Here is a 26,409-nt window from a genome sequence, read left to right as displayed (position 1 = left end):
TCACCTCTGCCCTCTGTATATGGGGAACTCTAATCCCAACCACCTAGTGTCCAAATGATGTAACCACAACCCAATAATTAAATAAACTGCCAACAATAAAAATAAATGACTCCTACACACCGGCACCTAATTGTAAAACAAAACAATTAATAAATAATAATGGAGCTACATACATCTTTTTTTTTAACTTTATACAATTTTCCAAAAATAAAAGGGTATGTACTATATGTTGGCATCATCTTGATTCTTCATCTTTTTTCTCCTCCTTTTTTCTGAGTAAAGGCCATCAGTCTAGGCCTCAGCTTCTTGGAGTAGGCATATTTTGGTAATCGGTCTCTCCAACATGTTGCTCTTTGTCTTGAGCCGAACCGTGCGGACAAGACCCTCTGCATCTGGTTTTGTCTCCAGTATTCTTCCCATTAACCAGGATCCTCTTGGTGCAGTGGAATCAACCACCAGAACAATGTCACCTGGAGCAAAGCTTCTTTTTATTTTAGACCACCGTTGTCAAATCCACCTCTTTTTCCCTCCAAAGGATGCTTAAGACAATTCAATTTCAATTTCCAACTCAACTTTTACTTTTCTTTAGGTTGGTTGGTCACGTCATCTTAATAGGTTGTAAACCTTTAAAGACAGAAACAAAAGTTAACATTTTAAAAATGAATCAATCTTTTAAGCCTTTTAAATTGAATAAAGAAAATCCTATTTCGTGAACTTTCCACATTTTTAGTAAAGTTTTAACATAAACTTGACCATATTAAGCAGCATGAAAGCAAATAAAACATTTCACCGATCATTGGCGTCTTTGGACTGAATCCATGAGTGGACTTGGAGCTTCTTTCTTCTTTCCTCTAAAGTTTGTTTGTTTGACTTCCCCCAGTCTTTCTCAGGTGCTCAAAATCAGTGACAATGACTGATCAGGAGACCAGCAGCCTGCTTGCTGCTACTGGTGCACTCTGGGAAGTGGAGTTGGGACACATTCCTGAGGTTCAGCTCAACAACCGTTGTTCTTGGATCAGGTATTCTTGTGTCCACCTTTTCCAAAACACATCCACCACATATTGCACTTGTCTTCATCTGCGCCTGCTGGACAAGTCTTCTTTTGCAAAGACTCCAGGTGGTAGTACAGGCCCAGATTTGGTCCTGATTTAGGCTGTTGAGTGCTTCTCTCAATTCCTTTTCCGCTCCAATGAAATTTGTGCCATTATCTGATCTTAAAGATGAAACTTGACCTCTTCGACAGATAAATCTTCGCAATGCATGGATGCAAGAATCTGTGTCCAATATATGTGCAACTTACTACAGATTGCTTGAAGACATATTTACTTTTTTGGATTGTGTTTAACCTGATTTATTGGAAGTAGATGGGTTTTTTTTGTCTTTCTTTTGTATTCTCGAAATTTATTTTATTTGTATTCTAGGATGTCATAAGCAGCGCAATTTCTTTCCATATGCTGACTAGGAGGATGCATAGGGGTCCTACAGCCACTCGGGGGACTCAAACTATAAGGTCGGGCAGGAGGCTAATTTGGAGAGGAATCAAATCCCCTGTCTACATTTGTTTCCAACTAAACAGGAACATTCAAATACTTTACCGTCCGTGAAGCATTTTAATTATACCCCATGTATCTGTTATTATGGCCCAAAAGTGTTTCTTGCAAAAAATGTGAGTTTATAAAGTCACAATTTCTGAGTTTTCTCTCACAAACTTCAGAGATTTTACTTGCAAATACGATATACAAATTTATGAAGCCCCCCAATTCCTAATACATCATCATGTAAGCCTCGGCAAAATGTGTTTATACTGGCTTTATTCTGAGAGGACTGTCACACTGTCGCACTAAGTACACATTGTTTTACTTTTGTACTATGTGCTAATGATTGTTGTCCCATTTTAAAATCGCTGTTGGGCTCCTACTGGAAGTGATGATGATAAACTTTCTCCTTCAGCTGGTTCACCAATATGTTATCACTAAGAATTTGACTTTTCTTTCCATTTTAAATCCAAACAAAATAAACCTATTTTTTTTTTTTATATTTGCAATTTGAAACCAAGCGTCTACACCCGACTTAAAGGAGCTTGAGGCCGGATTGTGGCAGGATTTATGAAAAAAATCCGTATACATTTTAAGTTTTCTAGTAATAATGTCAGATGAAGCGTTCCAAACCCAAAAGAATGAGCCCTATAGTGTATCTCTCCTTTGCCTTGAACAGGCTGTGTGCTGCAAAATGTGCTGCAATTCGGTCCCGAATTTCCCGCGCTGGGCTGCGGACGTGACGTCACATGACGCTGCATTCGCGTTCTCCCCGTTCTCCCGTGCCGGCTTCACTGTTGGCTGCAGTACCCCCAACGGCCGTCGTGGTGAAGGGTGGCGCTAGAGAGTCTCATTTCTTAAAAGGAGCCTCATGCTCCTTTAATGGTCTGATTCAGACCGGAGTGTGAAGAAAATTGCAGTGCTTTGTTTGTCCACTAGGGGCTGATTCCAAAAGTAATTCAGTCTCCACTGACCTTCAAGGGGGGGATTTTTTTGTAGTTTATCTGGTAAACTCATATTAAGTCACAAACATATGCAGAGTTAGGGGGATGGTCATTGTGATTGACAGCTGGCTATTGCTAAATGCTCGCTCTCATCACCTTGGCTACTTAGCAAGTTCCTGACTTGACTTCTGAGCTGTGAAGAAAGACTGTACAGAGCATAATCATTCTTATTTACAGATAATAAAGCTTGTTGTGCTGTTAACTATACAAAGAGACAACTGTGACTGGCTTTACGTTGGCAAGGAAGGATCTGGAGATGAAGCTTAACAAAATAACCTGGATCGGATATATTTGACTGTGGCTGAAGGCTGGTAGTCTGGGCTAATGAAAACATGGCAGCAGAACTGCCTCTGGCTCATCAGCTTCTGCCTCTTGTAGTCGATGGGTCCACTCATAGACATATATAAAGGCTAGATGACTCGCCGGCGCTGCTGCCAATGCAGAGCGACGTCGTCACACGGTGGCCATCTTGTTTCGGGGGCGCTCGCTCACTCATAACATTGTGTTTAATGGAGCATGTACTGCTTAAACAACCTTAACTTGCTAAATTTTCAACAGATTTTCAAACAGGTTGGTTTGTTATGAATGTCAGAGATGTAGTTATGACACTGCATACTTGTGAATAATTATAAACATTGACAAACGTACTTTTATATGAAAATAAAAAGAAACAGGTAGCTATGACATGGTATTTATATTAAATCAATATTTCTATAGTACTCTTAGTAATAGATGGGTAGATGGGTTAATAATATAAAAACGTATAATAATTAATGAGCCTGGTGAATTAGGTGGACGTTTTTTTTGGACTATCGTCTGATTAATCGGCCATTGATATCCCCTAAATTTTTACTTTTGGCATTAAATGTTAAAGGAAAAATCCACTACTGGTCAACCTCTACCTGAAATGTACACGAGAGCTTTGTCCACAAGACCATGAAAGCGAGTGGGAAGGAGCTGTGGTCGTGAACAAGAGCAGGAATGTTGGCGAACGGAGATGGAAGCTCTTGGACTTCTTCACCAGAGGACGTGTCTACGGCTGACAGGTCATTGACAGATGAACGGAGATGGAAGCTCTTGGACTTCTTCACCAGAGGACATGTCTACGGCTGACAGGTCATTGACAGATGAACGGAGATGGAAGCTCTTGGACTTCTTCACCAGAGGACGAGTCTACGGCTGACAGGTCATTGACAGATGAACGAAAATGGAAGCTCTTGGACTTCTCCACCAGAGGACGTGTCTACGGCTTACAGGTCATTGACAGATGTGTCAGTCTTGTAGGACTGGGCAGCAGAGGCTGATAGGGACTCCGTGTCATTTCCTTTGCTGCTTGGTTTAACAACCCCACACCGGGCCATCAGCAGTCCAAAAATGTACTTGAACTGGCCGGCGTTAGGGTTGTTATTCCAGCCACCTAACACAAACATGTATGAGTATGTTAAACAGAAAAAAAGAAATCATGAATAGCCACCCCAAGTTATCTTTCCACATAAATTAAGTTCTAGGACATTATCATAGAATTCAGACTATCACAGTGGTAACAAATTAGCTAAATCCAGCTAAAACACAACACAAGAAATCAGGGATGCAAACACAAACAGTATAGGATGAAAATAGTAGATACTTCCAGAGCAGCAGTTCTCAGGGAGCTGTCAGGGCAGACACAAATCCACATTTCACACAATTCACTTCATTACCATATTTTGGGAAATAAGCGGGCCGTAACCTAAAGCTGACAAGTTTGCATCCCTGATCTTAAAAATATAATCAATGAGAGCTGAGGTTTTGCATCCTTAAAGTTAGTTACACTAAACCTGCAACAATCAGTTCACAACATAACATGCATACCAGTGAAATACATACCATATTGTGATTGTGGTCACCCTTGATAACTTGGACAAGAAACGTTAACGTTAGTTAGTGGTGATACACAACTATTGTATGTGCTGCATGATTAAGTCGTTTTTCGAAAAGAAAAGGTACAATTTAAATATGTCCAAGCATCCCGAATCATACCCACGTTAATGACGTTTATAATAAACCAAACCGTTTGTAAATCCGTCAAGATTTCAGCAAGTTATGAGTATTTCTGTCTGTACAGACCACTCACCCTCCAACAGCAACAACGATAGCGCACCAAAGAGTCCCCCGACCTAAGATGGCCGCCGGTGAACGACGCTGGAGACTCCGCCTTGAGTCATCTAGCCTTTATATATATATATGGGTCCACTGGTTGACATTCAGCTTGAATCATTTCAGGACTCTTCCAAGTTGACTCACTGGATCACTAGCCAACACGTAGTTGAGTGCAGCAGCTTTCCCGCCACTTGCAGGCCAAGCCTTTTAACGGCAACCAAGCGACCATAGAACCCAACAGAACTGCGCCCAAGACTAGTTTTGGATCTTGTTTCTTTATTGAAATAAGGATGCTTATTTGATAGTAATTAAAATTAACATTATAGATTAGCACAAACCAGCCAAGCTAAAACAGCTAACTTGTGGTAAAGCAGACATGTTTCAGCGAACCTCCAGGGCTGCTTATTTCTACAATTTGCTCATTTTGGATTGACCAATGTTGGGCGGTGTGAGTTAGGGCCTGTTCAGACTGCAGGCAAAAGAGGCCCAAATCTGATTTTTTGGGGGTCAGATGACCAGATCAGACTTCTTCAGGAGTAGCGTGAACGCACAAATCTGGCCCAGATCTGATTTTTTTTAAATCTGATGTTTTAAAAATCCGATCTGGGCCACTTCCATATGTGGTCCTGAATCAGACCCAGGTCTGATTTTTTTCAATGTGGCCGCAGCGTGAACAGCCAAGGTGGATTTGATACGACTTTTACGTCAATCTACATCAACGTTTGTCACTGTTTATCCCTACCATAGTTCCAATCTGTTGCCTTTGCCCTCTTTGTTATTGTTCTTCTGCGCATGCGGGTCAGTTCTAAACTGCAAACAGTTCACACTGGAATCTGATATAAGCCACATTTTAAAAGGTAATGTGATCAACCAAACAAAAAATCATGAAAATCAGATGTGTGGAAAATATCTGAATTAAGCAGTGTGAACAGGGCCTTTGTGACATCAGGGTGTTTGTCCAGGTCATGTTTGAAACATATTTATATAAGGTAGCTAGGTTTAGTTTGGTATCACAACACAACACATATTTAAAACCTTAGATTCACAAATATAGCTTGTTTTCTTAAAAAGCATAACCACGTATCGTAGAGGCCTCTCCATCCAGAGAGGTGTTCTTCAACCCTGATCCTACAGGACCCACTGCCCTGCATGTTTGAGATGTTTGTCTGCTCCGATACACCCGATTCAAATGGTGTTTTCACCAAAGTCATCAAGTCTGTCCAGATTAACTCGGTGTGGTGCCCCAGGGTGACCACACTTGAAGTGCCCCCTCCTCCCACATTTTACGGTAAAAAAAGGGAAATTTACTATGGTTATAAAGACTATAGATGTACATGAACCTATTGCTGGAGTACGTGCTCAACACTAAATAACAATAAATGTAAGACAAGCAACCAACTAAGAGTAACACCACAGATAGACATGAGTCTACAAACGCCATACTGATGCTCCAATCAGAATGCTGTCTGAGGACTACATGCAAAACTATTACAGCATATGACTAAACAATCAAACAGGCCTACTGAACGAGCTGATGTGAAGGTAGGGAACAGCACATTAATAAAATAGCAATGTGTAGGCTGTTAGATTTAAAGTTATTAAATTGTTAAGGCTCTCACTCAAACGTAATTCTTTTTATTTTATTATTATTTTCATGTATTTTTATTATATCATTGGTTACTGCTGTACCTGTTTGCTCATCATCCAGCAAATATATAGAGAAAATAACAAAATACGACATATATGTTCCAGTTAGTCATTTGATCTGGTGCCCCCTCATTGGTTGCTGCCCCTGGGCGCTTGCCCGGTTCAGTATACAGGACTGTCTCAGAAAATTAGAACATTGTGATAAAGTCCTTTATTTTCTGTAATGCAAAAATGTCATACATTCTGGATTCATTACAAATCAACTGAAATATTGCAAGCCTTTTATTATTTTAATATTGCTGATCATGGCTTACAGTTTAAGAAAACTCAAATATCCTATCTAAAAAAATTAGAATATTCTGGGAATCTTAATCTTAAACTGTAAAACATAATCAGCAATATTAGAATAATAAAAGGCTTGCAATATTTCAGTTGATTTGTAGTGAATCCAGAATGTATGACATTTTGTTTTTTTTAATTGCATTACAGAAAAAATAAAGAACTTTATCACAATATTCAAGTCTGTCAATGCCCCATTAATTTGAGCCAGGTGTGTTCAAGCAGGGTCAAATAAACATGCAAGACAGCTGGGTCGAGAGTTTGAGAACTGCTCATATGTTTTACAAAATAACCCCCCCATCCAGCCTTATTTTTATTTCTTTCTTGTCTTGATTAAACACAAAAAACACAATCTACCCCTGTACAGAAGCACTGATGAGCATCAAATGTTCTAACAACGGGTCCATGTGCCTGTGGCTGCACGGGCTCAGCGGGGCAATTAGGTTAATTAGTTTCACATTTCCATTTGTGAGCGACTTGTGTCCGACCGCATGATGGCAATTAACAATTAATTGCTTTCAAGAGGCTACAAAACAGACTGGAAAGGGTGCGGCTTCCCGTTACAACGTTTTGTTGTATCAAGAAAAGAAAAGAAAAAAACAATTACATTTAGTGGAAGACTATGACCGAAGTTGTGAAGGAGCCCGAGAGGATGCGCACTCTAGAGGTAAAGATTCAAATGAATTGGTTTTATTTTTGTGAAACGGGAGTGTTAAGTGTGTGCCCAATGTCCACAGTCGTTTCCGTGCCCAGTTGCTGGCTGTGCCCGTGGTTTCAAGAAAAAACCCCACCTGCGCCGCCACATGCTCCAGCACGGAGGCGTCAAGATTCAGTGAGTAAAGCCTGATTTATGGTCCCGCGTTAAATCGACGCAGAGCCTACGGCGTAGGGGGCGCGGCGACGCACGCCGTAGGCTCTGCGTTGTAACGCGGAACCATAAATCAACCTTAACAAGTCACCTCACTTTTTTTGCTGTTCAATCGACGGCTTATTTCAAACTTTCTGACTTGTGCAGATGCGCGTCCGAGAACTGCCCGAAGGCCTTCTTCGACGCCAGGAGGCTCAAGAGACACGCACACTTTGCTCACGGAGAGAGCGATTATTTCAAGGTTTGTAGTGCGGAGTTCAGCCGCCAGATGGCGACAAAGTCGCGTTTTAGTCGCACGTTTGACCTCGTTTGTCATTTTTAAACCACTTCTACGTTTTCCTCCCATAGTGTAACCAACCGGAGTGCTCCTTGACCTTCAAGAAACGCAGATTATATAAGATGCACTTAAAGGAACACAATGTGCCTGTTGAATTCAAGTATGTTGTGAGCCTTGTTCAACTTATTGAGTTGTGCCATTTGAGGCTGTTCTGTAACAACTTTGCTACTTGGAGGCCAGGAACATCTAAAAGATGGGTGGGTGTGTTTGTGTGTGTTTTATATTTACCTTCTGTCTTTGGCTGGTTACTAAGATGTTCTCAGGCTGGATGTACAGCTACATTTGACTCCCACATTGCCCGCAAAGCCCATGTGAAGAAGCATGCAGGTTGGTCTGAGTCACTCCTTTCTTTTTAGCATCTTAAAAAGCAGCAATGTGTAACTGTTTAATGTCTTCAGGATAAATGGCTGTCATGACTCAGTTAGGCTTAGAAAAGAGCAAAGGGGCGTCTGATGATTTTTGTCGTCTGCAGGTTACCGCTGCCCTAAGGCTGACTGCCAGGTACTTGAACATAGCTGGGGGAAACTTGTGAAGCATATGGGCACACACCCAGGTAAGTGTAGGTAATTGTAAAAAAAAAAAAAACTACATCAAAATGTATCATGCTTGCTGCATTTCCAATTGTGTTCCAGTCATACGCACATGCAGCGTGTGCAAGAAGACGTTTCAGAAGGTGGGTGCCCTGCGGAGGCACAAACGGGTCCATGCTTCCCATAAACCAGTCCTGGCCTGTCCCAGGGAGGACTGCCCGGCCTACTTCTCCACAACCTTCAACCTGCAGCACCACATTCGCAAAGTGCACCTTGAGCTCCTCAAGTACAAGTGTTCCTTTCCCGACTGCCCGCGCATGTTTGCCATGCGGGTGGGTATGCATTAATATGACTCCGGAAACTAAGAAGTGTACAGAATCAAATGTTGAACATTCCACTACCATTTTTCATGACTGTATAACTTATTGTACAGGAGAGTATGACCAGACACCTCCTCCGCCATGACCCAAGTGCTGCTGTTCTGAAGGTAAGCCCCCATGTCTGTACTGTTTACTCTTGACTGACTTATAACTCAAGTTCTTCAGGCTTTTAAACAAATGAGAAGCTGGTCGTATCAGAAACTCCAATTTTAGCTTGTGTAAAATCTTCACTCTTCAGAAACGTCCAAGATCCAAAAAATCTTGGCAGAAGCGTTTGAATGGACAACAGTTTCCCTTTGTGGAGGAGAACCTGAATCGCCTCTTCAGTCAGCGCATGCGCATCTCCAGACGCACCAAAGTGGAAACCAACCTCTCGGGTCTGTTTAACGAACGCAAGATCCCCCACTACGTTGATCCGGAAGTCAACCTCCGCGGCTTGTTCGGGATCAAAAGGCCTTATCCTCTGGAGGGCCCTGAGGCCGTCGCAGTGGAAGGATAAGTGAAAATGTAGACAAGCAGAATTTATTTTGACTGTGAAATTGGGTCTCAAGTTTTATAAGTACAGTAGCTGACGTATGCTAACATTGAACATTTAAGTTTTCAGACTTACTAAAATGTTTTTGTTTTACTTTGACCCAATAAAATGAGTTTGTTTTTGCATCAAGTGACATTTAGTCTGACTTGTCTTTGCATTCCGTTCATCAGTAGCCCCTGATCAGTTTTAGTCACTCATTTAATTGCAATGAGAGCGTCGTATTGCTTGCTGGCCTGCTCAAACAGCTGCTCTCCTCCGGCATCCTTTGTGCCGCTCTGGCTGCACATATCGGTTGACATTTGAGCGCGTTGGAGCTCATTAAATATGAACAAAGTGCTGTGAGTGAGGGTTTAATCAGTGTGAAAGTTTGGGGGCGGCTGAGGCGTTGAGCACAAACTAGATGCTGCTTTGCTGTTGCATCTGCATTAGAGGTTTAATCTCAGTGCGTGTGGACTCTTAATATTTGGTAAAACAAAGAAAATGGGTTTCATGTCGGAGTGTAAATTTAGCCACTTGTTTAAAAGGCAGTGTAATGCACCGTTTCCACCTAACTAGCTGTCCTCTAAGGGCTCAACTCTAATTTCTACCTTTTGAAACTCTTCTCCTTCTGGAGACTACCAGGTTATAAATGGTTGCCTATTGTGATCCTGTAGTGACTGCCAATACTTGCATTATATTTGGAATCTTAAAGTGGATCTCAGCGGTTGCCTAAATATTGGTACTAAAATGTCATGTTTAAATCATCAAGATTTTTAAAGGTCTCAAACTTGGAGTAAAGGGAGTTCTCACTAAAGATGTTGAACTCTCAGTTGCTCTAAATGTTTTGTTTTTTCTCCCCTTTGACATTTGGAAAACTATGGATAAAAGCTCTTAATGGCCCTGTACAAAAACAAATGCTGAGCTTAAATGGTTTCACATTTTGACTTTTGATTCAAGAGTTCCTGTGAAACTATTCATTTTCTTGGGCCAGTGGAGCAGGACGGAGCCCGTTCCGAAGCTCGTCTTGTCAGGGTGAGTTGTGTCTTTACCGCACTTTTTCTTTGCTGTGAAGGTCATTTTCTACCACCGCAGCCTTGGGCAACTTCTGCTGCTCGTTAGGATCCATGCATGAGCTTGTCCTGCAGGTTCAGTTTGGGTTGTTGCTATGAAGCTCATTTTACAAAATGCAGATCACGCCATGTCATTTTTGCTTTGGATGTGCAGTTTGGTTCAAATGACAAGTCAAAAAGCCAGGTTTTGTTTCTATGGTGATGCAAAGTTGAGGTTTTCTGAATCTTCAAATTTCATGCCTTTTATGGTTTTGGACAACTGGCTTTCAGGTGTGTGGAATTTTCAAATAGTAGGATGTTGTATACGGTACTTTCCAGAGGTGCCACAAAGTCCAGCGTGAATGAGGCTTTCTGGTGTTCACGGGGTGAGTGCTGGACGGATCCCAGCAACATGATGAATCACACGTTTAGCTGCATATCCGTCATTCTCTGGCTCCCAGAAAAGGCCATGCCAATTATGCAGAGAGAACATGACCTTTGCAACTTTTTGAGGTGGATTTTGCAACATGTGCTTCACAATGCAGCACAAAGAGGAAAAAAAACAGGACATGGGAGTCTGCAGTGCCATCCCTTCATTCACAACTGCTTAATTAGCAAAACTTTGATGCAGTCTCAGGCTGTTGCCAGAGAGTTGCCCAAATAAAAATTCCTTTTCACTTTCAGTTTGTGATCCCACCTGTAAAGACCATTTTTACTCCTTTTCCAGTAATACTGCAAGTACTGGTTCAAAAGCTCAGCAATACATTTCTTTTTCTGTCATTTGGTTGGTTTTTTTCTTCTCCCCACTCAAGGGGAAAAAGTGCTTCAATAAAGATTGAATCACCTTTATCCTGCAGTCGACAGTCTTTACTCCAGTGTCAACACCTTGTCGATGAAATTGCCTCAACCTTCAGGAGCTGAAATTGACCGTGTGGCCTCACGGGCAGCACGATGACTCATGTCGCATCTCCACTGAAAATCTTCTTTTCGGTGACATAAGTACACTCTTTCTGCAAAAAAACTGGCGGATATCTTGCAATCAGCAGTGCTGCGATACTACAAAGGAATGATTTTTTTTTTTTTTTTTTTTTTTTTTTTTTTTTGGTACCATAAGCTTTTGAAAAATGTAAGTTAAAATGTTTTTATTTAGCGTTGGTGACAAAAGAAGGCAAGAGGTTGAGGAAAAAAAAAAACCTTTCAATCTCATTCACAGAACATCTAAGAAGGAAACAAAATTACACCCGCTGAGCAAGGAAAATGAAACAAGGAACTTGATCAAAGTAGGTTAACCGTGCACTCGTCATGCCCTGATTTAGCCTGCTTCTTCCAGAATAGATGACCCAAAACCCTTCCCTCCTTTTTCCCATGGCTCTTTCTGAAGCCTTTCATAGCTGTAGTAAAACCATACATGCCGACCAAACCCACAAGAGTTGCAAAATGAGCATAAGATATCGCCCACGCAGGTGCAAAGACGGTGGGGTCATCTGAAGGACTGGGAGTGCACAAAAATGAGACGTAAACACACAATCTTCGGAAATGACCATTTGTAATGTTAAATGGAGGCAGATTGTGCAAAAGGTCAGTGTGTAAGTTTTGACAATCTCTCTGCTTTTAAGATCAGGTTTAAAAGGCTGGACTCATCAGAGTCCGTTAATAACTTTTAGTCACAGAATTTCTAGTGCTCACATTTACATTTGGCAGGTGCGGTGGTCCTGTTCTCCTCAGTGTGATGCATCCCTCGCCTGACTTGAGAATAGACAGGTATTTCCCTGAGGAGATGCCTAGGAAGAGGGAGGTCCAAGCCTCTGTGCTTACACTTCTTCCCCTGTGACCCAGAGTTGAATGAGCAGAAAAGGATGGATTGATGAATCTCTTCAGAGGTTGGTCTGTCTTCCGTCATCTCGGACCTCCAACCCATCAGAGCGGATGGCTGCACTTTCGGAGTCTGGTTCTGCTGGAGGTTTCCTTGCTCAGGATGGGGGATTGCTCGGAGGTGATAATTCGATATAGTGTGTTGGGTTCATTATCTAGGCGGCTTTTTAAGGACTTACCATTGTTTGAATTTAGGATATGGATTCTGCTGGGATGAATTACAATGAGTTGTATTAAATTGGAGCTCAATTGATTTAATTGGACTGAATTGTGTGCAAATGGTCTTGAAATCTGGGTTTATTGTTTTTTTTTTTCTATTTCACTCATGCATTTCGACGTGTTTTCTTTTTCCCCATTTTATTAGTGCAAGAGAAAAAGCTGCAGATGAACTGTTTAGCCAAAGTAAGAGTGACTATCTGGCCCGTCTCTGCCACAGCCACCTCAGACCAGCCTCAGAGGGTTTTCACGAGCTTCTCCCGTCAGACACTCGTGACTGGATTGCAACGTGTTACACACCAAGTTAGAACAACCCATCTGACAGGTCGAGGTGATTTGCACAAAATATCCAGGATCAAAGTGCTGCCACCTGTCAATGCCGCTTGAAAGGATTACAAACAGATTAATTTTGGTAATTCAATTCCAGCAGTTCGTCTCTGAAGCTTTGCTGACAAACGAGACAACCGTGCTCCTCTTTTATTTGAACAGTGAAATGAATCCCTGCCGAGAGACCAACATGATCTTATCTTTCAAATTAAACTTTAACCCTCTCCGTCGTCTTCATCAGTGATCTTCGGGCAAACTTAAAACCTCTGAGAGTCCCGTAGCAATTGCTTTCCTTCTGTTTTGCTTGTTTTCCTGAAAAGTTAATCAAGCTGCAAATCCATGAGTCAGACCAAATAATAATAATTAAAAAATCCTTTGAGGCAAACGCAGCATGGCGTCCTCTGATAGGGATGTAATGCATTGTGGGAAACATTTTGCCTGCACGAATTGATATGGTTCTCAAATGGGCTTTCCAGGCAGGAGGTTTGGGCTCCTAGGAAACCGCAGCAGACACAGCAGTGAGCAACTCATCCGAGAGGCGTGGATTGATAACGTTTGTTGTCAAACTCTGTGATGTAGCCGTTGGAAGCTTTTCTCTCCACTGGACCGGGGCATCATCGACTATTTCGTCCCGTACTTTATGTCTGCGGTTATTATAAACACTCTTTTGTGACTTAACCATCAGCCGTTGTCTATCATTTTTTCCTCCATCAGTAAATCATGTCTCTTCATACAGCAAAGCTCTCTTTGGCTTCTCTGCCCGTCTTTCTCCGCCTGTCTGGCTGACGTGATTTTCACATCAAAATATTCTCTTGTAATTATTTTTTTCCTTCTTTTGTCTGTCTATGCAATTTGTAGGCCTTTCTGTTTCACTCAAAAAAATCATGCATGGACAACAATCCGTGAAATGGGCCTAATAAGACGCAGAGGTAGTGGCAACAGTTATTTTTCTCTTTTATGGATTGCTCTGTGTCTTGTTGCTGAATAATACGCCGCCAGAGCTGACCTGCAGGGATTCAGTGTGCAAACACACGTGCTGGTGATAAACTGCGTTAAGAAAAACGTTCACAATTTCATCCCTTTATGCAAATAGTGTATTTCAAACCAAAACACTAAAATGAATCATTTCAGCAGACTATCAAAGCCGCTTTGATGAGATTAGCAGTGATTTTCTTAGCCAAAGATCTGCACTGGCTGATATGAGGCCTGATTACCAGAGACATACATTTACATCTGATTACACTTCCTTTCGTTGACGTACACATTACAGCATCCAGTCATTTCCTCATAGTTGCTCAGTTTGCTGTTTCATCAATCACAGCCTGGATTTCGATAAGTGTCTTGTGTTGCCGTCAAGCTCCATCAGTAATTAAAAGTGCTACAAGTGATCAGATCAGGGGATGTGACAGTTATCTGACTTTGCGACATCACGACTTCAATCCAATAAAAACTCGATCAGACAAGTTTCAGACCTCGTTCAGTTCGTCTTCTTGTTTCATTTAAGGTTTTTGTGTCTGTTTGCACACCTCTTGGGTCCAGTACTCGAGTTGAGGAAGGATGAGGGGGGGATGGCATCCCCCCTGAAATAAAAATGGTCAAAATCATCCCCCCTGTAAAACTGCAATCCCCCCTTTCCATCCCTTTTGTCATTTCATCAATGAATGTGGTTTTACTGCTATTTCAACATTTAGAGTCATCACCAGAAAAATAACACCAGAAAAATGTGACAATTTTCACCTGTTTCAGGTAAATTTTCACTTGAAATAAGTAGGAAAATCTGCCAGTGGGACAAGATTTATCTTCTTATTACAAGCAAAAAAAATCTTGTTCCACTGGCAGATTTTTCTACTTATTTCAAGTGAAAATCTACTTGAAACAGGTGAAAATTGTTGTTTTTTCCAGTGATGAGTCTTGTTTTAAGTGTAATGAGATTTTTTTTACTAAAATGAGACATTTGAACTAGAAATAAGACAAATATTCTTGTTAAGATTTTGAGTTTTTGCAATGATCCATTTTACTTATCCTGTGAAGGACAGAGGCATATTGATAATTTCAGAAAACTGTTTTTTATTTTTGTGTTTTGATGTATTTGATGTAAGCCCAGTGGATATTTAAAGCTTACAGAAGGCTGCATTTAACTGCTGCTATGTCATTCCTGCAGTATTTCTGCAGGAATTCTATTCTATTGGTCAGTGCTATTATTTGTAATATATTATATTATTTGTAATCAGCACAAATTATCTGTCTCCATATGATAAAATCCACCATCCCTCCTGATTTTTTTTTACAACTCGAGTACTGCTTGGCTCTGTGCGAGACACTTCTAATTGATTTTAGCCTGGTGTTTTAACAACTGCAGAGGAAAATGAACGGAGAGCAGCAGGCGGGCCGGGGTTCGTTCAACAGCTGTGCGGTTCGGAGGGATTAGTTTTCATGAGCCCAGCGGTGTCAGGGCAGGGGAAAGGTCACACGAACCAGCAGGCCCAGAGAAAGCTGTATTATACGCACTTCTGCGACTTTATTGATCCCTTTAAGGGGAAATGTTATCATCATCTCAGACAATGACATGCATCGAGGGACCAACTGAAACGGAAGTTGGGCGCAGAGGATGAATGCTGCAGCAGCTGTAAATACAAGCCCGGGGCTGACGGCAGGCACGGGACTCAGATGGGAGTGTTGAAATGATTTCATACTTTTCAAAGCAAATGGATATCTAACAAAAATAAAATACACACTGCACATAATTCAACAGTGCAGTTTAAATATGTTACACCCACCCACCAGGGGCTGAAGAGCCAGTCATAAGCCTCGATAAATCAGGGAGCTTGCATTAGAAAGGTCACTAAAAAATGCTCTGACCCTGATCCTCTGCATCCTCTTCTCACACTTCAACTGACTTCATGTCCTCTTTCACGACATCTATAAACCTCCTCTTTGGTCTTCTTCTCAGCCTCCCTCCTGGCAGTTTTAACGCCATCATCCTTCTACTGATACATTCACTATCCCTCCTTTGTCTAAACCAGGGGTCGGCAACCCGCGGCTCTAGAGCCACATGCGGCTCTTTAGCGCCGCCCTAGTGGCTCCTGGAGCTTTTTCAAAAATCTTTTTCTCTCTTTTTTACTCTTTTTTTGTTCTTTTTTTGTTCTTTTTTATTTTTTTTCTCATTTTTTCATTTTTCTCTTTTAACTTCCTTTTTCCTTTCCTTTTTAATCTCGACATTTCGACTTTTTTCTCGAGATTGTACTTCAACATTAATCTCCACATTTCGACTTTTTTCTCGAAAATTTGACTTTTTTCTTGACATTTCGACTTTTTTCACGAAATTTTTACTATTTCCTTGACATTTCGACTTTTTTCCCGAAATCTTGACTTTTTTCTCGACATTTCGACTTTTTTCTCTACATTTCGATTTTTTTTTAGACATTTCGACTTTTTTCTCAAGATTGTACTTCAACATTAATCTTGACATTTCGACTTTTCTCTCAAAATTTCATAATTTTTCTCGACATTTTCACCTTTTTCTCGAGAATTTCGACATTTTTCTCGAAGTGCATAGTGAAAAAATAAATCTCCCCCAGTTATATCTAATATAGATACATGCAGCATGTGTTACCTTCATTCTAAGGCTGATACAAGACTTTTCATTTTTTGCGGCTCCAGACATATTAGTTTTTTTTTGTTTTCGGTCCAATATGGCTCTTTCAACATTTTGGGTTGCAGACCCCTGGTCTAAACCATCTCAGGCTGGCCTCTCTGACTGTCTCTGCAAGACATCTAACATGTGCTGTCTCCCTGACATTCTCATCCCTGATTCTGCCCGTCCTTGTCACTCCCAGAGAGAATCACGGCAGTCCTCACAACCCTTAAATCCCACCACACAATTACCTCCAAAGGTAATATGAATCCAACTGTGTTGGATTAGGTGAATTTTCAACTTTTCCCTCAGTGCTCCATGTGACGGATATGGCCCAGATATGTCTGTCAGTTGCACTCGTGACTTACAGTAAGACGTAGGGTAAGTGCAGGCTGAAGTGCAAACTGGGAATAAGATGTTTGAGACAGTTTGAGGTCTTTAGCTTAATTGGCTGTTTTAGAAAAAGGCTTTTGTGTGTGAGTTTGTGCACTCGTATGCAGAGGTGTCAAAAGTATTCACATTCATTACTCAGGTAGAAGTATAGATACTAGAGTTTAAAAATACTCCTGTAGAAGTTGAAGTATCAACTCAAGTTTTTTACTCAAGTAAAAGTATAAAAGTACTGGTTTCAAAACTACTTAAAGTATAAAATATAAAAGTAATGTAAGGGGGAAAAAAGCCATTAAGGACAAAAGCCATTGAAAATGAATGAATATTAGTATAATGCAAATATATTAAAGAACCATATATGTGTACTATTGAGCATTAACATGTGTTTCAGAGGGCAGAAGATATGATGACTAGTTGCCTATAAGTATTGTAATGGTGCAAAAAGTCAAACTTCAGAGGCATGTTATCATTTATCCTAACCTTTATTGGAATGTACATCCAAGTTTAGTTGCAGGAATCTGAGGGAACGGATGTAAGAACAAAACTGGACAAGAACATCTGAAACAACCACAACCAAATTCACTCTATCCGGATGGAGCAATTTAACTGGATAGTTTTTTTTAAAGGCCGAAATGAAATAGAGTAACAAGGCTGTTTTTAAAATGTAAGGAGTAAAAGTAAAAAGTCGTCTGAAAAATAATTACTCCAGTGAAGTATAGATAACCAAAATTTCTACTTAAGTAAGGTAACAAAGTATTTGTACTTTGTTACTTGACACCTCTGCTCGTATGAATATGTTTGTTGGGGGAAGCAGGGAGAGCGTTTACTTCAGATGACACTGGGAGATAAATCTGTTGCAGGGCTGATCTGGATGTGCCAGACTTCTGCCGACAAGAGACTTTGTGAGAGATCATGTATGATGCTGGAGGCTTTCCCGGCGCGCTGTGCCTTGTATATGTTCAGGAGAGGAGGGATAGATCATCATCCTCTCTGTGGTGCTCACCGTCCTCTGTGGCCCACAGCAGTTGAGTTCTTTTAAATTTCCCGAAGTCCTGCGGCGTCAGATAGCTTAACGGGTTGAGTGGCGCCTCGTGTAAAGAGGCTTAGTCCTCATGCAGCTGGCCCAGGTTCCAACACCGGCCCGTGACCCTTTGCTGCAGGACTTTCTCCGCTTTCTCTGCCCACATTTTTCCTGTCCGTGCACTTTCAATGGAAGCCCCGAGTGCTGTTTTTTTACACCTCTCTCTAAATGTTTTCATTGACTTTTACGTCAAGACTTTGACCGCTGGCCAGCTTGAAACAGCAAGTATTTTCCTTTGGATGCATGAGTGTTTTCCTCTAAAATGTCATGACAATCATCCAGTTTCCCCGAAAGAGGCAACAAAAATAGCAACGGAATAAAACCTACACCACATTTGACTAAATGGGCTTGAGTTTGTTGTCGGCAAACAAACAGTCATCACGTAAAACCCACCTGTGCCCTTGTGTGATTGCCAGACCTTTTTCACAAGAGAGACTTTGTAAAGTGAATGAGTATTGCTGGCCAGGCAAATTATTTTAAAGATAATTTACCTGTATTTATTTATGAAATAACAATAAACCAGTAGCAATAAAACTCAATATGACTCTGCATGATGAAACTCATTATTAAAGTGGGATATTTGGAAAGTAATTGGCCTAAAAACATTTTGGCAGTGAGTGGCAATTAAAAATCCATGAGAATGACGACGGACAGAGATTAAACTTGTAAAAAATGGAGCTGTGCTACTTTCTCTGCCTTTCTAAGGCACTCCTATTTTCATTTAATCTGTTGACTAAAGTAAAGGTCATCTTTGTAGAGAGAAGGGTGACGTGAGTTGTTCGCTATAACAGCTGAGTGTGTGTATGTGTGTGTGTGTGTGTGTGTGTGTGTAGCTTTCCACCACCAGCCTTCGGTTGCAAGCTCTTGGAGAGAAAGAGAAGACCAAGAAAGTGAAACAGGGTTCGGCAGGGGGCTGAAACTCATGTTTCTTTAATGATGCATATCATGGAAAGTGTGTGTGTGTCTGTGTGTAGGTGTAGTGGGAGTGTGTGGGTCGCACATAGAGAACGCATTGAGCGAATGTAGGGCAATCACTGATTCAGAGGGGTGTCTGCGGTGATCTACTTCTAATCAGGCGCGATCGGAGCGGAGCAGAACACTGATGAGTCAGTGGCCAGTTAAAAGCATCATCATAGCTGAGTCAACGCTCGACCGCATTAAGAGCAACGTCCTCTAGTAATACTTTCCACTGAAAGGCACTGAAGCTCCCGGCACTCCGGCTTCTCTCCCATCTCCTCTGCCAAGCGTCTTTAAATCATCATACAGTATCTGTAATAACCTGTGACCGGTCGAGCAGCGACTGACCTCCCCAGCCACCTGTCTGTCTGTCTGTCTGTCCAGCCTGCTGCCCTGCACTTTTATCTTTGCAGCCTTTACCCTGTTAACAATCACAGCCAACCTCCCCCCAAGGGATCTGGGAGTCTTGTTACAATATTCTGAATTTGTTTATTTTGGGGAAAGCGCATTTTTCCTTTCCTACTCTATACTGCAGTTAAATTGTAACTTAAAGGGACCCTATTATGAAAAACATGTTTTTTCTTGCTTTAACATATATAAAGTGGTCTCCCCTCAGCCTGCCAACTCAGAGAAGGAGGAAAGCAACCAAATTCTGCAGTGTCTGTACAGCCGCCCGGATGAGCCGTCCAGTGTGATGTGGATCTACGAGCCGTTCAGATTCTGCTCCCTTTCGTTACGTAACCAAAATGCAATTTACATCTAGGTTCTCCTCCGATGCGTGAAACCATGCCCACAACTAACTCCGCCGGCCGGAGCTTCCGCCATTTTTCCGTAGCGGTGTATCGCGTCATTCAGGCAGCCAAATCAGCACAGAGCCTCATTATCATAGCCCCGCCCACTCAGAATACTGCATAGATAATGAGGTTAGAGACTGGGAAGATAAAGACATGGCTCAGAGGCTGATTATCTCATTTATTTAGCAAAAACAATCCAAAGCTTGTTTTTAAGACATTCAAGGCCTGTTTAAAATAGGTATTAGATGCCATAATAGGTCCCCTTTAATAGTGATCTAATTAATATTTTCTTCTCTTTCTTTAGACCACCTCTGGCCCACACAATACCTGCCATATCTCATGTAAAATCGACTGTTGCCTACATTTGGTATAGTAGCGCCAAACTTGCCTAAACTCAGAACTTAAAGTTCATAATCTTTGGGACGTGGCCGAACCAAACTGCACTTTCCAAGCGAAAAGTGCCAAAAATAAACCAGATTAGGCCAAAATGTGCTCACTGGGAAGCAATGCATTATTTGAGGTAGTCCCTGAATGGAGATCATCCTGACGTCGCCTCGCCGGTACGTCTCAACCACCTGCACACATTTACAATCTGCTGCAGCGATCCTGGATTGAAGTGCTCCACCTTCTACTAACGCCTAGTCAACACAGAACCTGATCCTTGCTGATCCTTCCTGGAGGTGGCTGGGTCCTGGGTAAAGCCCCGCTCTCCCTAATCTGGGTTTGGTGTCTCATAAGAGTTCCCGAAGCTTTCAGATGTGAAACCTGAGTTTAACTTCTTGTGGAAAAAGGTATCTTCTTTTACTCTTTTGATATCTATATTTCAATGCTAAGTCGCTGGCATTATCGTCTTCTTTTTTAATCCTTTTGTTCCCATGTACAATCACTCTGCTTCCTTTTAGCAGGTCATTCATTTAATCATCCTTACTTTTTTAAATATATGTTTTTTTGTCCCCATTTCTTAATGAGATTGCACACATTTAACTTTGCTTAAAATACAGTAAGGTTTAATTTGTTTGAATAATCTGTAATTATTTGTGAGTCCCCAGGAAACAAATGAAAGCTCTGATAATTTAGAGAGCAAACATCTATGGAAATAAAAGATTTAAGAGCAGACCTTGCTTTAGGTCACAAATGTCAGGTTTTGAGAGATTTACAGGCAGTTGTGCAACAATTTTCAGCACCAAAATAAACACCCGTGGACAAGTGAAGGATGATGTTTGTGTTTTTCTTTCGTCTTAAGAGTAAACATGGCCAGTGGTCCAATCCTACTCTGCTGGCGCTCTCATGCTTTATGTCAAAATACTTTCTTAATCCCTGATTTATTTCCTCTTGTAGCTGGAAAGTAGGATCATCATATCTTCAGCAAGCTTTGTTCTGAAGCTGTGCGTGAAATGAAAACGACAGTTAAGAAGTTACGGTAATGTTTACCACTGTGCAGCATCCCAGCTTCTTTTAGCAGCGGTCCTTATTCACCTGGAAATGGAGGAGACCAGTCACTGGAGTCATGGGTGAGGAATGTTGACCCATTCTTGTCTTACACATTCAACAGTCAATCCTGATCGTCTTTGTGTTTTTTTTGTTTGTTGTTTCACAATGTGCCACACGTTTTCATTTGGACTCATATACCACAAAGCCATGCTACGGTGAAATGGATGCATTATGCCTTTCAGCTCTGGATTGCTGAAAGATGCCAGGCCTTCCTCCAAAATGATGTCATCTTTTTATGGGATCTAGTGCCTTTCAGTATTAATGATACTGTCACAGAGATCATGGCATAGGCATTACTGCACCCCCATAAAATCAGAAAGGTAGCTTTTGAACTGAGCGCTGGTAAAAGCGCTGGATGATCTATCTCTGTCGAACCACAGGTTCCACTTTTCCTCGGGCCGTTTCAAATGACCTTTGGCTCAGAGGAGATAATGGCATTTTGGGATTGCATTCACACATGGCTTCTTCTTTTGCAAAATAGAGCTTTAACTTTCATTTGTGGCACACCAATCTATGTTCTTAGACGGTGATTTCTGGGTACGCTCGGGAGCCCATTCCCTGATTTCCATTACCACGTCATGCCAGTTTTTGATACGCTGTCACCTGAAGATCACAGGTATCCAATACTGACTTTTGGCCTTTGCACACTGACAGTTCTCCAGAGAATTGCTGGATAACATAATGTGCTGTAGATAATTAGTTATTCAACGCCTTCACAATTTTAATTTGATTCAGAAAGGTTGACGTAGACGACTCTCTAAGAGGCTCTTTTTACACCCTATCATGCCACTGACCCGTCACCAATTAATCTAATTAGGTCAAAGATCTTCCTCCACGTGTTTCTTTTTAGTAGAACTTACTTTTCTAGGTTTTTGTTGCCCATCTCCCAACATTTTCTAGATTTATTGGTGCTGTTAAATTCGAAATGAGTTAGTATTTTTCATGAAATGGTAAATAAAAATGTCTTGCTTTTAATGTTTGATATGTTTTCTATGTGCTAAGGGGATGGAAAACAAGAATAAAATGATACATTTCAGGCAAGGCAGGATTATCATGACCACGGGCCCTGGACACAAACTCGCTATGGGCCCCTACCTACAATATATCCTACGTGCATGCCCTCCCCAAGCACTCAGTTTGGTCACACACAATAGCGCAGAGAATCCACAATCACAAACCATTACTTTGAAATTATGTTATTTATTTTCACAGGTTAAATTACTGGCATCCTATGTATGTTTCTTCACTGGTAAAAAAACCCAAAACATTTACCATTAATAATGAAACGTAAAAAAACTAATCATTTTGGATAAATGTGTCTGCTAAATGATATTGCAACATCGTAAAACATCAAACGTACAGCTATACGTGCCTCGGAGGCAGCCCTGTAGCAACGGCACCGCTGCCAAGACCATCTTCTTCCACGTCCACCCGTTTTTTGTTAAAAAAATTTGAAATACTGGGCGTTTGTTGCACCAAAGCAGCAAGAAAAAGAAAAAGCGTCTTTTTCTTTCTTTCTTTTCCTCTTTGCCACCCCGCTTATTGTTCGCTTCTCCATTTTGGCCGCTAGAGTAACGGTTTGACCTGCGTTTGAACTATGACCTACGCCATAACGTTATATGTCATTAGGACATTGAAATGATTTAATACAATAATTTGCATAACATTCAAACAATTACATAATAATTACATTTTCAAAATCACATTTATGTAATTTATATATTTATTTTATTTTATTTGAATTTACACATAAAAAAAAAAAATAAATGTTTGAAAGCCGAGGGCCCCCATTGGCTCCAGGGCCCTGGGCACACGCCCACTTTGCCCAGTTAGACGGGAGGATATAACCAAACAACCATCGCTGCCCGCACACCCCTGCCCTCCCGTGGAGGGAAACAAATTTCAGCTGTTAATGTCTGTAATCTTATTCTTTGAGTCACTACCAACAGTTTGTTACCAAAAGTTGAGGTAGGAACATCAGTCGATTGGCAAACACACAGCTTCAGTTTCACCTACCTTCCCTATTTTTAAATTACATACAAAACATTATATTTAACAAATGCTCTTATCTAAAGGGACTTAGAACTTAAGAAGACATTGTCTGGCAATATGGGGTTTAGTATCTAGAAAAGAACCGTTTGAAAGGTAGACAGAGACTGAATCATGTACCTTGAAGGAAGAATGATGACTCCCATTCTTGAGTTACAGAACGTCACGCGACATTGCGGTATGAATCGCAGTTGTCTCCATTTTATTGTGCATATTAATTTGGATTTGTGCGGTAGTGTGAAGCCAAACGTAGATTGTTGTATCGCAGTCGCTCTTGTGTGGGTGAAGTAGAAAGGGTAATAGCATGTTGTATACAGAGCAAAGGAAATCATTCTTTATGGTTCTGTTGGCTATTATCAGCGACAGTGATGGCTCTTGTGCGCGTGTTTGTTTTATAACAGCTGATTATTTGCTATTCTTAGAGTAACTATTCATTGGATCAGCTCTGTTTTTGCAGTTGGGTTATGGTGACAGGTGCTTTTGTTGTCGTTGGCTTTTCTTAACTTGCTGCTGCTCTCTAGACTCAGAAAGGGTGAAAGGTCTGATTAAAGAAACGGAGACGCCGAGAGCGCTTCTGCATGTGAATCTAAACACTACCTGTTTTTTTTAATCATTATTTCGTTGCAGCTTGTATTTGGAAGAAACTTAGACGAGAACTGTGGCTTTTGGCAGATCAGGTTTAATTTGACTAGTCACTTGTCAAAGATCAGAAGGGATCTTTTGATGGACATCATATTTACATCCTCTGGCTGTTCTAAGAGCACTCTGGAGACATCAGCGGTCCAGACTTGCTCATAAGAGGATTATGGCTCAATCCAGTCTGCATACTGAAATGTCTTGAGGCATGGATTGAATGTTAGGCATTTTGTTTTGATAATGTTGCAGTATTTGATACGAAAAAAAACCCCACTGTATGCAGGAATGTACAAAATAACTAGAAAAACACCATGCGAATGCAGGGGGATTTGAGCAGAAAATGAGCTACAAAATTGCTGTATAACAGATTATTTCTGATCTTACCGCTGAATATTATGTCTTGCCTCCAACAGACGAGTGAATGTCTACTGGGTGAATGACATAGTAACCCTGCATCAAAGGGGTAATGTGCTGCTGTTTGGGCTTCTATACGTCTTTGCTGCACATATAAAACCTGTGAACAAAGCCCCAGTTCTACACTGAAAGGTGTTTGGCAGAAGTCACTCCTCCTGAGCTCCCTGAAACAGTCAGAGATTTGGTTCCATTACTTAATGACATTGTTGTATGAGAAAGTCCCAGTCAGAGTGTTGCAGGACATGCATGAGGGTGGTAGGTGTCACAGAGAGGTGCAGGGTGGAGGTGGGACTGCATCAAGGATCTGCTCTATCTATTTATAGTTGTAGAACTCTACTTCTAGTTGTAGAATGCTGTTTCTAATGCCGGGCTCAAGTAGTCGAACTTCACTTCTACTCTAGTTATACCTTTACCTGTAGAATGCTAGTTCTCAGTCCAGAACTGTATTTCCAACTCTAGAAACTCTACTTCTTGTTGTAGTTTTAGAACTATTGTTGTGCTTCTTCTGCTTTATAAACCTATTCTTTGACACCTGAACGAAGCTATGATGCAGTGAAATAAAGCTGGGCATACACTGTGCGATATTTTAAATCGTTTGATTCAGCCCCATCTCAAACGGCACGACTAGATCGCTGAGTTCAAAAGTTCACAGCCCACGGGTAACGGTCTCACACTGTACATCCCGATCCTCTGATGCGACCCGTCTGCTCACACTATACGTTCATAATACTCACGTCGGACTTCAGTGTACTGGAACTGCAAAAAGAAGTGGAAGAGGAGGATCCCCCGAACTTGGCAATTTGTGCCATTCTGTGTGGCGATAAATCCAAAAAGATTAGACAACGCCGTGATTGGACAAGGAATTGGCTATTAGAACATGATTTGTAATGTGAATTTGCAACACTTTAAACTACAAATAATAGTTTTTGACGTGACATCAGAGATTGCGCATGCTCTCTGCGAAAGGATGAGGCCAATCGGGTTGTAGCTGCTTCAACTGTGCGATTCCTTCACGAGGAGCGACCAGGATTTCAAACATGTTTGATTTTGTGGCGAGCACACGATTTGTGATTGAGAGCTCGTCGTGAGGTGTTAATCTCTCGTCGTTACCCCACGTTTACTGCACAAGGCACGACCAACGATTGGGTCGAAATCTGGCCCGATCCAAAAAATAGTCGCACGACTGGAAAATCGGTTCAAAACGAGCCGACAATCGCACGGTGTCTGCCCGGCTTAAGCAGCGTCTTGACTATTTTCCTCCTGTGCCAATTAAGATAACCAGCTGCTCACTGAAGTTTCACAATAACATGCACGATAGTTGTAAATTGTTTATCGTTTGAAAATGCTTTTATTCATTGTTGAAATATCTGTGACATAGTCTTGTGCGGACTTCAAGGTGTACCCGAAGACAGCGTGGATACGGCCCTGCAGATCCCTGTGACTTTGAGAAGTGGGTAAACATGATGGATGGATGATGGATGTATCGATTTATAGTTTTTGGTCATGCTGGTGTAATTTCCAGTAAAAGCTTGTTGTTGTTTTTTGCCTCATTGCCTACAACAGGGGTCGGCAATCCGCGGCTCTAGAGCCGCATGCGGCTCTTTAGCGCCGCCCTAGTGGCTCCTGGAGCTTTTTCAAAAATGTTTGACCATTATTTTCTTTTTTTCTCTTTTTTTTCCTTTTTTCTTCTTTTTTTCTTCTTTTTTTCTTCTTTTTTCCTTTCCTTTTTAATCTCGACATTCCGACTTTTTTCTCAAAATTTTGACTTTTTTCTCGACATTTCCACTTTTTTCTCGACATTTCCACTTTTTTCTCAACATTTCCAATTTTTTCTCGAGATTGTACTTCAACATTAATTTCGACATTTCGACTTTTTTCTCGACATTTCGACTTTTTTCTCGACATTTCCACTTTTTTCTTGACATTTAGACTTTTTTCTCAACATTTAGACTTTCACTATTTGTCTTCATTCTAAGGCTTATACAAGACTTTTCATTTTTTGCGGCTCCAGACATATTTGTTTTTTGTGTTTCTGGTCCAATATGGCTCTTTCAACATTTTGGGTTGCCGACCCCTGGCCTACAACAATGTTGGATATTTATCTTCAATCCCTTTTTCAGAGCCATATGAATGAGGAATAAAAGATGAGACACAAACGTTCAGCACAGCAGCTGATGTTCTGTGTTTCCTCTTCCTTCCTCTCTCT

General features: G+C 41.2%; 1 protein-coding gene across 1 annotated transcript; it reads left to right on the top strand.

Moving 5' to 3' along the window:
* Positions 1-7,286: 7,286 nt before the first annotated feature.
* On the top strand, positions 7,287-9,310 carry 42sp43 (P43 5S RNA-binding protein). Its single transcript, XM_061712601.1, has 9 exons — positions 7,287-7,331; positions 7,402-7,496; positions 7,680-7,773; positions 7,881-7,969; positions 8,123-8,196; positions 8,342-8,422; positions 8,502-8,731; positions 8,833-8,886; positions 9,018-9,310. The coding sequence occupies exons 1-9, from the start codon at positions 7,287-7,289 to the stop codon at positions 9,276-9,278; spliced, it is 1,023 nt and encodes a 340-aa protein (XP_061568585.1). The 3' UTR covers positions 9,279-9,310.
* The last annotated feature ends 17,099 nt before the right edge of the window (positions 9,311-26,409 follow it).

The sequence above is a fragment of the Cololabis saira genome, chromosome 21, assembly GCF_033807715.1.
Source record: "Cololabis saira isolate AMF1-May2022 chromosome 21, fColSai1.1, whole genome shotgun sequence".
NCBI classification, from domain to species: domain Eukaryota; kingdom Metazoa; phylum Chordata; class Actinopteri; order Beloniformes; family Belonidae; genus Cololabis; species Cololabis saira.
The sequence above is the reverse complement of the archived record's forward strand: the minus strand, read 5'-3'. Positions and strand labels throughout refer to the sequence as shown.

What these genes read in the sequence shown, in the direction of transcription:
- 42sp43 (XM_061712601.1), top strand. Translation starts at nt 7,287, where the DNA reads ATGACCGAAGTTGTGAAGGAGCCCGAGAGGATGCGCACTCTAGAG. An exon ending in GAGAGAGCGATTATTTCAAG is followed by an intron (nt 7,774 to 7,880) that starts GTTTGTAGTGCG and finishes TTCCTCCCATAG; the next exon opens with TGTAACCAACCGGAGTGCTC. An exon ending in AATGTGCCTGTTGAATTCAA is followed by an intron (nt 7,970 to 8,122) that starts GTATGTTGTGAG and finishes CTGGTTACTAAG; the next exon opens with ATGTTCTCAGGCTGGATGTA.